The following is an 11,792-nucleotide window of genomic DNA, read 5'->3' on the forward strand; positions in this document are numbered from 1 at the left end:
TGATGAGAACATCAGTGGCACAGACTTAAATAATATCAACCTACTGATTTTTCAAGTCAGACCAACAGGAATTTGATGTGAACCCTGGAATAAATTTGTAAGGAAATGGCTTAGCCTCTCTAAAGCCAGCGTCCTCATGCGAGTAATATCCATCACTTCAGCCTGAGCTTTGGGAACGGGTTTATAAAAATTTTTGTCCCTATGCAAACGGCACATTTAGCTCAGAATTGCCTGGTTTTTGCTAGCTTAGATCAGATTCAAAATTATTTTATGCAGGATTTATATTTTTTAATGCCTCTGACTCACTTGTCTGCCAGCTTGTCAGTCAGCTCTTGCTCTGGGGGCTCTCCTTTCTGATATCAGCTACTATGCCATTAAAAGTGCAAATAAATAAAATTATAAATTAAAGAGCAAAGAGGAAACATGTGCAGGGAGATTTTAATTTTTTTTTTTGTTCATCAAAGGCAGCTGACCCCCTCTAAGCTTCCATGTTGTGCTTTGCATTTGTTCCAGCAGGAGGATAATGAGAAATGGAAAACACCAGGGTTCATTATTTTAGCATATCCCCTAATGTGTGTGTGGGTTCACCGGGAGAGGAAAAGGAGACGGACTTTACACTGCATTTAATTAGCTTCTAAATCTGCCCAAGCCTGATTCTGAAATCTAATCTCCAACATCTGTTTCAAAAATTTCCACAGTTTAAAATTCCACAAACCTCCTCTTTTCTCCTGCTTTGTCTTGTCCTTCTCCCTATCTCTTCCCTTTTCCTCACAGTTTCGTCTCTATGAAAATATTCTCACCAAAGCTTGACCTCTGGGGTTAATTTGACATGTAATTAAGACTCAGGTTAAACACAAGAAGGTAAATTCTCCTTTGGTCTCAGTTTTAACCAGGGCCATCCAGAGCCAGGATGGGTATGGGTATTCAATTAGAAAAACAAATTATAAAAGATTCTCCCTTAAATTGTGCTGACAGAAAATTTTTTAATCAAAATCTTTGAATTTCGGTTGTTTTCTCATCCCTGATTTAATCTCAGTTTTGTACATGAGAAACAATACGAAGTGGCAGCAGACATTTAAATTGTTTGGGACAGGCATATTGTCATAGTTATACTGAGAAAATACACTTTGTGCACAATTGAAATGGCCATTGCTCTTAGCTTGCCTGATTATAATCTCTACCATATGACTTCCCCCTTGGAACACGCAGATCCTTTTTGTGTGTTTGTAGGCAAAATAGCTAATACTGGAGAAAATAGTGATTTCCAACTGGAATATCTGTGAAGGATCAGAAGATAGGAGAAATTCAGATTTGCAGCACTATGACATGAAGTACAACATATTAAAGATGATAGATTTAGCAACTTGAGTTGTGGATATTTAAATTCAGATGTTGTTCCAGGGGTCTGGAATCTTGTCAGCAGCTGGTCCTTGCCTGCAACAGGACCAAGGATGATCCTTTATCCCCCACTGATGCTGTCAAGCTCAGCTTCCAGGCAGAGGGGCTGTAGGAAACTCCACTTCTCTTGCCCAACATTAAATCCCTATTGCACAAGGCCCTCTGGCACTGTTGTGGGCTCTGAAACCCATCTGCGAGTCCAAACACCGCTGCCTTCCTTCTGCTCCAGGCTTCAGGAGCACAAATTGTTCAAACACCTTGTTCACAGCACCACTGGTGAGCCTGATAACTGTGTTTTGACTTCCCCTCTGTTCATGTTTTGTGATCTGAGGATGAATGTTTGGAGCTGTTTTGCTAGGGAAGCACAGGATAGATCATCCAGCAATCTCCTGGGCTGCTCTCCTTCTGCCCCCACATGTTGCAACACACAGCTCTGCTCGTGCAGAACGGGGCCAAACGCAAATATTTCACCTAAGTGCTCTCTTACACTCCTACTGTAGCCTGGACACGTCCAGAGTGGGATCTGCCTGCCAGGAGAGCCTTTTGCTGCATTTGGGTGACCTTTGCTAGGGATAAAACTTCACCTAATTACACCTGCTTTGCCTCAGCAGGCAATGGCCACATCCCACAGGGCTGATCTCTGCTCCAGAAGGGGCTTGGCAGGCAGGTCTGACCCTGCAAGGGATGAGGAGCCTTCCCAGCTGGATGAGTCCAGGTAACGCTGGGCTGTAGCAGCAATTTCACAGGGAGATGATGAGCACAGCCCAGCCAGAACTCCGGGATTGTCTGCTCAGGTTATTCCCAGGTTATTCCTCTGAAGATGCCTTTCTGATTTTCTCCAGGGGTATTTTCTTCTCCATTCCCTAATTTAGCTAGTGGGTGAAGATATTTTGTCTAAAATATGACTATTTGTCCTACAAAATTCAACAAATCACACCGCTTTGCATCTGCTGACCCACTTGTGATGTTAAAATTATAAAAGCAGAAGTCTCACTTTTTACTGAGACCTCTCCACTGTTCGGAGATGTTGATTTGAATGAGTTTTGAGGTGTTTTCCCATTAACTGTTAGGACAATTTCAAGCAGTAAATCACATCATTGTAACAGCACTAAGAGGAAAAGAACTGCTCCACATGTTCTAGTTACATAATTTACAGTGCTCAGATAAACAGCACAGCTGCCACAATTTCACATCTCATCAGTCTGGCAGGCTCCAGGATAACTCTTCTCATCAAACTCCCACTTATTTTCTAACCAAGATGGTGAATAAAACAAAATATGCATATATATATATATATATATATATATATACAAATAAATAGTTATTTATTTATAAATACTCTGAACTATTTATAAAACCAGAAAGGGATTGGCTACCTCCTGAATAATATTAGGAATAAAATACTCCCCAGCATTTCTGCACATCAAAGCAATGCCCAATGAAGTGTGACGTGATGAGACTTCTCTGAGATTCAGAGGGGCCAGGACTTTATCCACGGAATAAAACGGGAACTACTTCTGCAGAGACAAGAGTCCAAACTTTGGCAAAGGAAATTTAATAGATTTTTACATGACACAAAGCCAAAACTATCCAGAAATGACTGATGTCTCAAATTCCATGGCAAAAATCCAATGGAGCCCAGCAGAAGATTTTCTCTTGATGGCAGTGGTGATGAGATCAGGTGTGAGGGAGCAAAAATCAGCTTTTGATGTTCAGTATCCATTTCAACAGAATGAAACATGTTACCAACAGCATTAGAACAGTTTCTTCACACAGTACTTCTTGGAAAAAGCAGCATCAGGAGAAAATTAGAGAGGGAAATTCTCCAGGAACTGGTGAGGGAAACATCTGACTGCTCATGAATGGTTCTGGTTTTTGTCTGCTCCTTTCCCACCAGAGTAAGGTAAAACTGCTGCTTTTGTACATATTTTTTTTTTGGTTCTAAACACAACTGACAGCGCTGCTCCCTCTGCAAGCTGTTATTACAACCAGTGGAAGCAGTACAGTTGCACTCCATTTTCTGAAATGGCTGAGTTAGTGGTTAAGTAATAAAATACAAAATTACCTCTTAAGGTGGGGTGTGACATTATGGAGAGTTTTCCAAACCTCTTCACTAACACAGGTAATTAGTTGCCTTTTGCTTAATGTTTTCCTCAGATTCCAAGCTCTTTCTGCTCCATGGACTAGTTTTAGTCCAGTGAAATAAAGACACTCCATTTCCAAAATTTATAGGGTTCATTTATTACCTCTAGTAACATATTATACTGTATAAATACTCTATCCTTGTTATATGTCCTTTTAAAAAAGCGATAACTTAGAAGATCACATTAGACAAGAAGTATAAAAATAAATACGCTCATTATATGCATTTATTACAAATTATAACCCTTCCCAGAAGGGAGAGAAATATAAAATACTTATGAAGTATGTAAAATCTATAGTAATATATTTTACTATATACATATGGAAAGCCATATTCTCTCATGGTCTATGGACTGGCACAAACTTTAATGATGTGAATGCTGGCATTTTGCTGTGGATGGACCTGCTATCCCTCAGCTTTGCCTTCCGAGTTGATCAGTGACTGAGCTCTACAAACCCAGCAGAGGCCACAGAGGATGTTCCCATTCATAACGGGACGCTGCTTTTTTTTTTCTCCTTTTTAACTCAAATAATATCCATTGGCTGGGGTAAGGCCAAAGGTTTGGGTGTGAAAGCACGACTGAAATGCTCACACACTCCATGAATCTGTTTGGCAGGAAGGCAGGACCAAGCTGGAACCAGAAAAGCCAGTGGAAGGTATGCAGAAGGCACAAAGAGCAACTACTCAGCCTCAGATTTCCACTTTTCCAAGCCTCTGGGTTACACATGTCACCACAATGGCACTGGAGTGGCTGAGAGAAGTGGACAGGCACGTTGGGATGACATAAAGGTACTTAAAAAACCATAAATTCTAGTGATCTGTGGAGTTGACGTTTGTTCTTGATACTTCTTACTCTTGACAGGTAGAGAATATGGCTTTATTTTTATATAAAACTATTCTCTGAAACAATAGCAGCCATGAATGACATAGTTAAAGCTCCTTTTCCAATCTTGTTTTTTGCCCTTTGTGAGGTAGGTAAGCCCTGACCAATTACTTTAAGCTATCTTTTTCCCTCCCCTTCCTACACGTGGGGATTTGATCAGTACCACAAGATAAATCCAAAAGAAGGCAGAAATAACCAAACCCCAAAATGTTTGCTGAAATGCATCTCATTGCTCACATTTGGCTTAATTTGTAACAGACTTTAAAAAAGGCAATTCTGATGCCTTTGGGCCTTATCTGCTAAAGAGAAATGAATGACACGGGTCTGCTATCCCATCCACTTTTCAGCTGGCAGGAGATTGTTGGGATGCAAAGCCAACCCAAGCTGTCTGCACTGTCCCACCACGGATCTTCACCATTAACTTTTTTACGCAAAAACACAGGCGCTGCCTCTAGCCCTCCTTTGTGTTTTTCAGTGCACTGGTCTGAAGGAAAAAAATAAAATAAAATAATAAAAAAACGCCCCACGTTTTAGCTTTCCCAAGTCGTCCTATCTAGCTGCAGTCCGTGGCGTTGCAGAAGTCTATCAGGTGCTTGGGTTTCTTGGAGGGCTCACAGCTTTCTTGGGGCAGCACACCGCCGTCGGAGGAGACACATTTCAACAACCTCTTCTTGAAGCCTTTCCCACACGTCTTGGAGCAGGGGGACCAGTCCCCCAGCTGCCACTGCGGGCAGGGCACGTCGGCGCAGGGCCGCAGGTTGCTGGGCTTCAGCTCACGGGCGCAGTCGGCGGCCGGCCGGCCCCGCGGGTCCCGGCACTCCACGGCGCGCCTCTGCCAGCCCGAGCCGCACGACTTGGAGCACTCGCCCCACTCCTCGATCACCCACTCCGAGGAGATGATCTCCCTGATGGCGTTGAAGGATTCTTTCTTCCTGCCGGCCGCCTTGTCGGAGCCGGGCTGTGCCGGCTTCTTCACGAAGTAGGTGAACTTGATCTTGGGCTGCGGCAGGTCGCCCACCGTCAGCACCTGGATGGTCAGGGGCTCCTTCAGCGGGCTGAAGCTGCGGATGCGCTCCAGGGCGGCCGAGGAGCCGCTGTAGCGCAGCACGCTGCCCTTGTAGGTGATGTCCTGCTCCAGCGTGGACAGCGTGTAGTCGCCGTTGAGGACGTAGGTGCCGTCGGCGGCTTTGATGGCCAGGAAGCTGCCATCGTGCCTGGCGCCCCGGTGATTCCGCTGCTTCACCTCGATGTTGGTGGCCCCCGCTGGGATGGTGACCACGTCGTGGTAGCCGGGTCTGCCGTGGGAGAAAAGAGAAAGACTGAGTCCTCCGCTCCCCGCTGGGAAGGGGGAAAAGCCTCCCAGCACAAGACTAAGACTTGTCAGAAGGCAAGGCATGCAGCTCGTTAATGGATGAACCCCACCCACGAGGACAAGGTGAGGCAGCAGCCCTACACTCACTTGGCTCTCACAAGGGTACCAGACACCTTCTTGCAGGTGGAGCCGTTGCCCCCGCAGATGCCACACTTGTCAAACTTCTTGTTGGAGCCGATGGTGCGGTCGCAGCCGGCCTTCACACACTGGCCCTGCACGCACACAGACGTGGAGTCGGGGCTGCACGGGGTGCCATCCACCACCTTGGGGACACAAGGAGCCTCATTACAACACGCACAGCGCTCGGAAACTGCCTAACACAAAGTACGGACAGGTGGGAAACATGCAGCACTCGTTTTCAGGGCTTTGGAAACTAAAAACTGGAGTAGTTGGAGGTATGTGGTGCTACTTCATCTCACTTGCAAAAATGATGCCACGGTGAGAGGGGAAAATAATCTCAGTTTTCATTAACACCTCCCTCCAAAAGACCTACTGCTTTACTGACTTCATAGAAAAAAAAAGCGCGCCCCGTTGCTTTCTAGTGTCACTAGAAGGCAACCATGTCCTCAAAGCACACTGCCAGCATTGCTTTCAGTGCTGCTCAGCACATCCTTTATTTCTAGGACTGCTATTCCACAAAAACCCTCTGTGTCATCGCCCTGGTAGTTCCTGGCTCTCACCATCTGATGACAGCAAATTCAAGTAGCTATGCAAGATGAACATTTTTCCTTGTGTTTATTTTAAGCTGTCAGCATATTAGTAACCAGTATGAGAAAGCACCAATGTTCTGGCAGAGATCCCTCAGAGTTTTCCAAACCTATCTCAATGCAATCAGATTGGGGGAAGGAGAGGGAAGGAAACCAGGGTGGAGTGGGTAGAGGAGGTGGAAGGATTGTGCCAAAACACTTAAAGCGTGTTAGCAATGATCCCGCTGTACATGGAGGAATAATCCATTTTAAATATGAGAAAGAAAATTTCAGATTTCTACACTGCTTGACCCTTCACATAAAGAGAGAAAACAAAAATCCTCCTCATGATAAGCTGGAAGAGGTGCAGTTTTGAAATACCTTTGGCTGTAGAACAAAGAAGTATCCCGTTCCCTTGGCCCTGCAAACCAGCTTGCACCTGTCCTTTGGAGACACACCAGCAAACTTGGGTGTCCACTCCACTGCAGGTCCACTTCCAAAGGCCGACTTGGAAAACTCGTTGTGCTTCTCACACTGCTCCTCCCTGAACGTTTTGCCTGCACGCAGAGAAAAGACAGGTGGGCACGAGATCATCTCTCTCTGTGCTCTTCCTCCACAACACACCAATCCTGGGTGTCAAAAATGGGGAAAAATTACCATTGTTGTCAGGGCAGTCCTCGATGTTACAGGACCTGTACTGCACCCGTTTCCCTTCGCAGTACTTGCCCCCGTTCCTGGGGACAGGGTTGTCACATTCCCTGAAGGAATACTGCACTCCGCCACCGCAGCTCCGGGAGCACTCGCCCCACGCCCCCCAGGACCCCCAGCTCCCATGCACTGGTGTCTGGAACGACAGCAAAAGCAGGACACAAGTTAATACAGGAAAGCCCATGCAAAACCACACCATAAAAGCAACCATCATGCTCATTTTTACCCAAGCTCATTAAAAAATATGCCCTAAGTTGGCTTAGCAGCATTGAATCAACCCCTCCTAACAGATCCCTCCCACTACAGCGCTCCCCACGTGGCTCTGCAAACCAAGCTGCGGCCATTTCTTTTTCACTACTTACATCATAATGCTTCTTCTCAGTCTTATTCACACACTTGCCATTCATGCACCACTTCCCTTCCCCGCAGCTGGTGCCGTCTGCCCAAGGGAAGTGTTTGGTTTGGCACACGAGCAGCCCTCCCGAGGTGCCGGTGCACCACAGCGTTGTGCACGTACTGGCTGCGTCAGGGCAGTGCTTGGACTCATCTCCAAACGTGAACTGGCACTGCCTGTTGGCATCGTACAGCGTGCCAGGCAAGTCCGAAGGGAGCTGGATGGGCCTGTGGGGCTTGTCCAACAAACACTCCCCTGAAAAAGGAGAAAGAAGAGGGAAAAAGAGAGAAGTCAGATAATGTGTGGGTTCAATTTTAAAAGGGAACTGCACTTGCTTTGTAACATAAGCGTTTGAGCCCATTTGTGCCACCATTTTTGTAGAAATGAGGCTCTTCCAAACTCACTGACAGCATGCGAAAGGTTAAGTCTGTGCTGAAGCAGAAAGCACTCTTAAGACAAAAAAAAAGCATAGCAGTAAAGCATGAGCGCTTAAACGCCACATGAGTGGAAAGCTTAATAACCTTACCATGACCGTTATCCAAAAATGTTGTAATCATGTAGGCACTGCATGGGGACCAGGGCTGGCTGCGGTCCAGGTTGGAGAGCATGGATGCCATCATGTGGAAATCCCGGCTCATTCCATTGATGCCAGCACACTGCTTTGCATCGTCATGAGGCATGTTAAACACGTGGCCTTTGAGAAAAGGAGAAAAGCAAAGTCTGTGACTTTAGGAAGTCTGTGCTACGCATTACCAACAGTATTTTAAATATTGCTCTAGAGCTGCTCAAGGCCTGGTCTGTAATTAATAACCCAAATCTGAACGCTCCCAGATTTCAAGCAGATGGCACTGTATCTTCTCTCCCTTTTTTTTTTTTTTTTTTTTTTTTCCTGCAGGCACACACACAGCTCTTGCAGACAGTGCTGTGCAGGCCGGATTTGCTTTCCAGAGTCAAAGCCTGCTCCAAGACAGGGCTTTGCCTCCTCCCGACTGCTCCGGGGAGGTGCAGGCTGGGCTTTACGGCATCAAGCTGGCTTCAATTAATCCCAGAAAATGGCTTTGCAAAGTTTCAAGTACCTAATTCGTGGGCTGTTGTGAAGGCAGCCTGCAAACCATCGTCTTCTATGATAGAGCAACTGCGGTTTAGATCACAAACTGTTCCCACATCAGCCATCCCAAGAGTATCACATGTCTTGGCACCGCACAGGTCCTGTAAAAAAAGGCAGTTTCATTATTAATCAGATCAGAGACTTAACCTTGGCAAGAGCCATCCAGCCCTGGCAGTTTGCCTTTACTTATGGAAAGAGCATAAATATTCAGCACTTCAATGGGTATGATGGCAAAAATACGTCTCTGGAACATAGGCGAGGGTTACACGTAGAAGTGAAATGCATAATTTCCATCTGAAATCTGCTAAAAATATATGGGGCAGGAACAGAGTGCCCAAGCTGCGAGTTTACAAAGACAGCACGCAAACTGTGAGCTTCACCAGACATGCTGCAAAAAATTGAATAAAACAACAAGCAGCTCATCTAATTTTGAGCCTGCTTCGCTGCAGCTGCGGTGACACACGACTGTCTCTGGACACCTTTTTGGAGGTCTCCTGGCATAGGGCATAGGGAGCAGCGGGCATGGGGCTGGATGTGACCTCGGTGTCCCTCACCTGCCTGGTGAAGAGGATGGCTGTGTCGTAGTGCTCGGCGTGCCGGTCGCTGGGCGGGTTGTGCTGCTTCTGCCAGCTGCAGAAGTTCCTCAGAGTCAGGGCGGCGTTGGAGGAGATATCCGGGCCCTTGCGCTCCTCGTAAATGACCATGATCTTCACCACCACGAGGCTGATGGAGTTGCGAATGCTGGGGTGCTTGTACAGCTTGGCGGCCACGGAGAGCAGGGTCAGCAGGTAGTGCTTCAGCCCGCTGCCGTGGAACTCAGCCATGGACTGGTCGGCCACCAGCATGGTCTCCACGTAGCGGGGGCTGGACACGAACCTCTTCTTCCTCCTGCTTCTCGTTTCTGCGTTAGAAAAAGGGAGGGAGGGAAAGCGCAGGTGAGCACGGCGAGAGAGCGCCGTTTAGAAGCCCAAATTCACGGAACCCTCAAGATGCGCAGCCAAGGTCCGTGCGGTCCCCGCACCCAGGTGGGCACCTCGGGCTGGGATGCGGGGCAAGCAGCGTCCGGGCATCCCCGCCAGACCCCCATCCCCCACCACCACCCTTGCCGGCGCGGCATCCCCACGGTACCTGCGGGCTCGACGGGCTCCGGCCCCTCCGCCCCGGCCCCCGCCTCGGCCACGGCGCAGCGGGCGGCCCGCGGGGCGCCGCGGAGGTGCAGGAGGTGCGGCCCGTGGCGGTGCGCGGTGCCGGGCGCCGGCTGGATGAGGTACTGGCGGCCCCGCAGCGAGAAGGCGCCGCGCAGCCCCGCGCACAGGCTGAGCGCGGCCGCCGAGCCGGGGTCCCGGTTCACCGTGCCGGAGTAGAAGCAGCGGGAGAGGTCGTCCTCGGGCGGCGGCGGCGGCCCGCCTAGGTACTGCAGGGTGAAGTCCGGGGCCAGGAAGCTGCTGTCGGGTTCCAGCTCCAGCGTCAGGCGCTCCCCGAAGGCCTCCAGGCGGAAGCGCTCGCGGGCGCCGGGCGCGCCCAGGCGCCGCGGCAGCACCAGCGCCCTGCGCTCGGCGCTACACAGCCCCAGCAGCGCCGCCAGCACCGGCGCCAGCGCCGGCAGCCGCCCCCCGCTCCTCATCGCTCGGCGCAGCCCTTCTCCTTTCTTTATTTCACTTTATATAGGGATGGATATGGAAGATGTGGGTTTTTTGCTTTCAGGTTTTGGGGGGTGTCTGAGCCTTTCTGCCGGCGGAGCACCGCGCGGGAGCCGCGTCCCGCGGTCACTGCAGAGGCGGCGTCGGCTTCCCCATGGCCGGGGCGCGGCGGCGATGCCGGGGAACGCGGCTGTGCGAGGGCAGCGCTGCCCCCTCGCTCCGTCCCTCTGTCTTCTGTCCTGCTCTGGCTGCCGCTCTTCCTCCTCAGCCTTCCCCGGCTGCAGCAGCGGCGGGCGGGGAGGACGCTCCGGCGAGTCTCCGGCAGCCCCGGGACGGTCCCGCCTGCACTTCCAGGGCGCCGAGGAGCCCTCCCGTCCTTTGCGGAGCGGAGCCGGTCCGCCTCCGCCGTGCGGGGTGAGTGCGGGAGCGGGGCTCGCCGCCGCCCTTTATGGGGTCCGGCCGTGCCGCCCCCAGCCCGGCGCTGCCGCCGCGCCCGCTCCGCTGAGATCACCGCGTGCGTAACGCGCCCGCGGGCGGCCCCCGCCGCGCCGCCCTCCCGCCGCCCCCGACGGGGCGGGACGGCAGCGCCACGGCCCGGGGTCGGCCCCCGGCTGCCGCAGCGGGCTGGCCTGCGCCCCTTCGCTGCCCCCGGGGGTGCTTCGTGCCCGGCTCCGAGCGCTGCGCGCCCCGGGGAGTCTCTCGCGGGAGCGCCTGGATGCGCTGCGGGTCCGTCCCCCGCCCCGCGGGGCTCGGGCAGCGGCAGGTGGACGGTCCGGAGCTCCTGGGGCGGGGAAGGGAGGGGGCACATCCCTGCTCGGCTTCATGGCTTTTCCTTCTATTTATCTTACTTTTTTTTAATTTTATTTTTTCATTTTTTGATTCCCCCTCCCCCTTCTCCTTCCCCTTCCCCCTTTCCCAAGCAACTCCTGCCCTTTCTCGGCCCTAATAGCTGCAGTCGGTCATGCACCTGTACTTCTGAGAAATGGTTCCTTTCCAATCACTTAAACAGAAGCGTTTACGTAGGTGCAGCCAATATTTTCCTTTGAAGCCATAACCCAAGCATGGTGGTGCTGCTAATCCCCTTAATTCTTTATGTGCGCAGCTCCAGCTTTCTGCTTCTGGAGGCCTCTTTGGAGGAGCAGGGCAAAGAAGTGGTGAGTAAAGGTGTGAATAGAAAACAGAATGTGTATACCTGTTGGTGACAACTCCTAGGCTTCCCAATGCAACAAAGATGCTTGTGTGTCTGTCGGCACATCATTTAATAGAAGTATGAAACTTGGGGACGGAAAACAGAAGGAGCAAGACCTTGGGATAGGGCAAATATTTCTAAAACTTCATGTAGCCACTGTTTTCTTGGGATGGAGCGTCCCATTTATGCCACTAAATCAAATCACCCTGAGGCTTTTCTTCCTAATTTAAACCATGTCAGACAAACTTGGAACCACATGTGTGTGTCAATA

At 50.1% G+C, this 11,792-nt stretch overlaps 1 protein-coding gene across 1 annotated transcript; it reads right to left on the reverse strand.

The window, feature by feature from the left end:
• Window positions 1–4,977: 4,977 nt before the first annotated feature.
• ADAMTS1 (ADAM metallopeptidase with thrombospondin type 1 motif 1) lies at window positions 4,978–10,316 on the reverse strand. Its single transcript, XM_062515293.1, has 9 exons — window positions 9,821–10,316; window positions 9,247–9,593; window positions 8,661–8,793; window positions 8,111–8,278; window positions 7,553–7,839; window positions 7,140–7,326; window positions 6,864–7,039; window positions 5,884–6,059; window positions 4,978–5,719 (listed from the first exon to the last, which is right to left on the reverse strand). Exons 1-9 carry the CDS (start codon window positions 10,314–10,316, stop codon window positions 4,978–4,980), a joined length of 2,712 nt encoding a protein of 903 aa, XP_062371277.1.
• Between the last annotated feature and the right edge of the window lie 1,476 nt (window positions 10,317–11,792).

Source organism: Cinclus cinclus, chromosome 2 (assembly GCF_963662255.1).
Source record: "Cinclus cinclus chromosome 2, bCinCin1.1, whole genome shotgun sequence".
NCBI classification, from domain to species: domain Eukaryota; kingdom Metazoa; phylum Chordata; class Aves; order Passeriformes; family Cinclidae; genus Cinclus; species Cinclus cinclus.

Bases quoted from the DNA above. Each gene is read 5' to 3' on its own strand.
- ADAMTS1 (XM_062515293.1), bottom strand. From the start codon at position 10,316: ATGAGGAGCGGGGGGCGGCTGCCGGCGCTGGCGCCGGTGCTGGCGGCG. The intron at 9,594-9,820 runs GTACCGTGGGGA...TTTCTAACGCAG, and splicing joins GGAGCCCGTCGAGCCCGCAG to AAACGAGAAGCAGGAGGAAG. The intron at 7,040-7,139 runs GTAATTTTTCCC...CTCTGCGTGCAG, and splicing joins GGACTGCCCTGACAACAATG to GCAAAACGTTCAGGGAGGAG.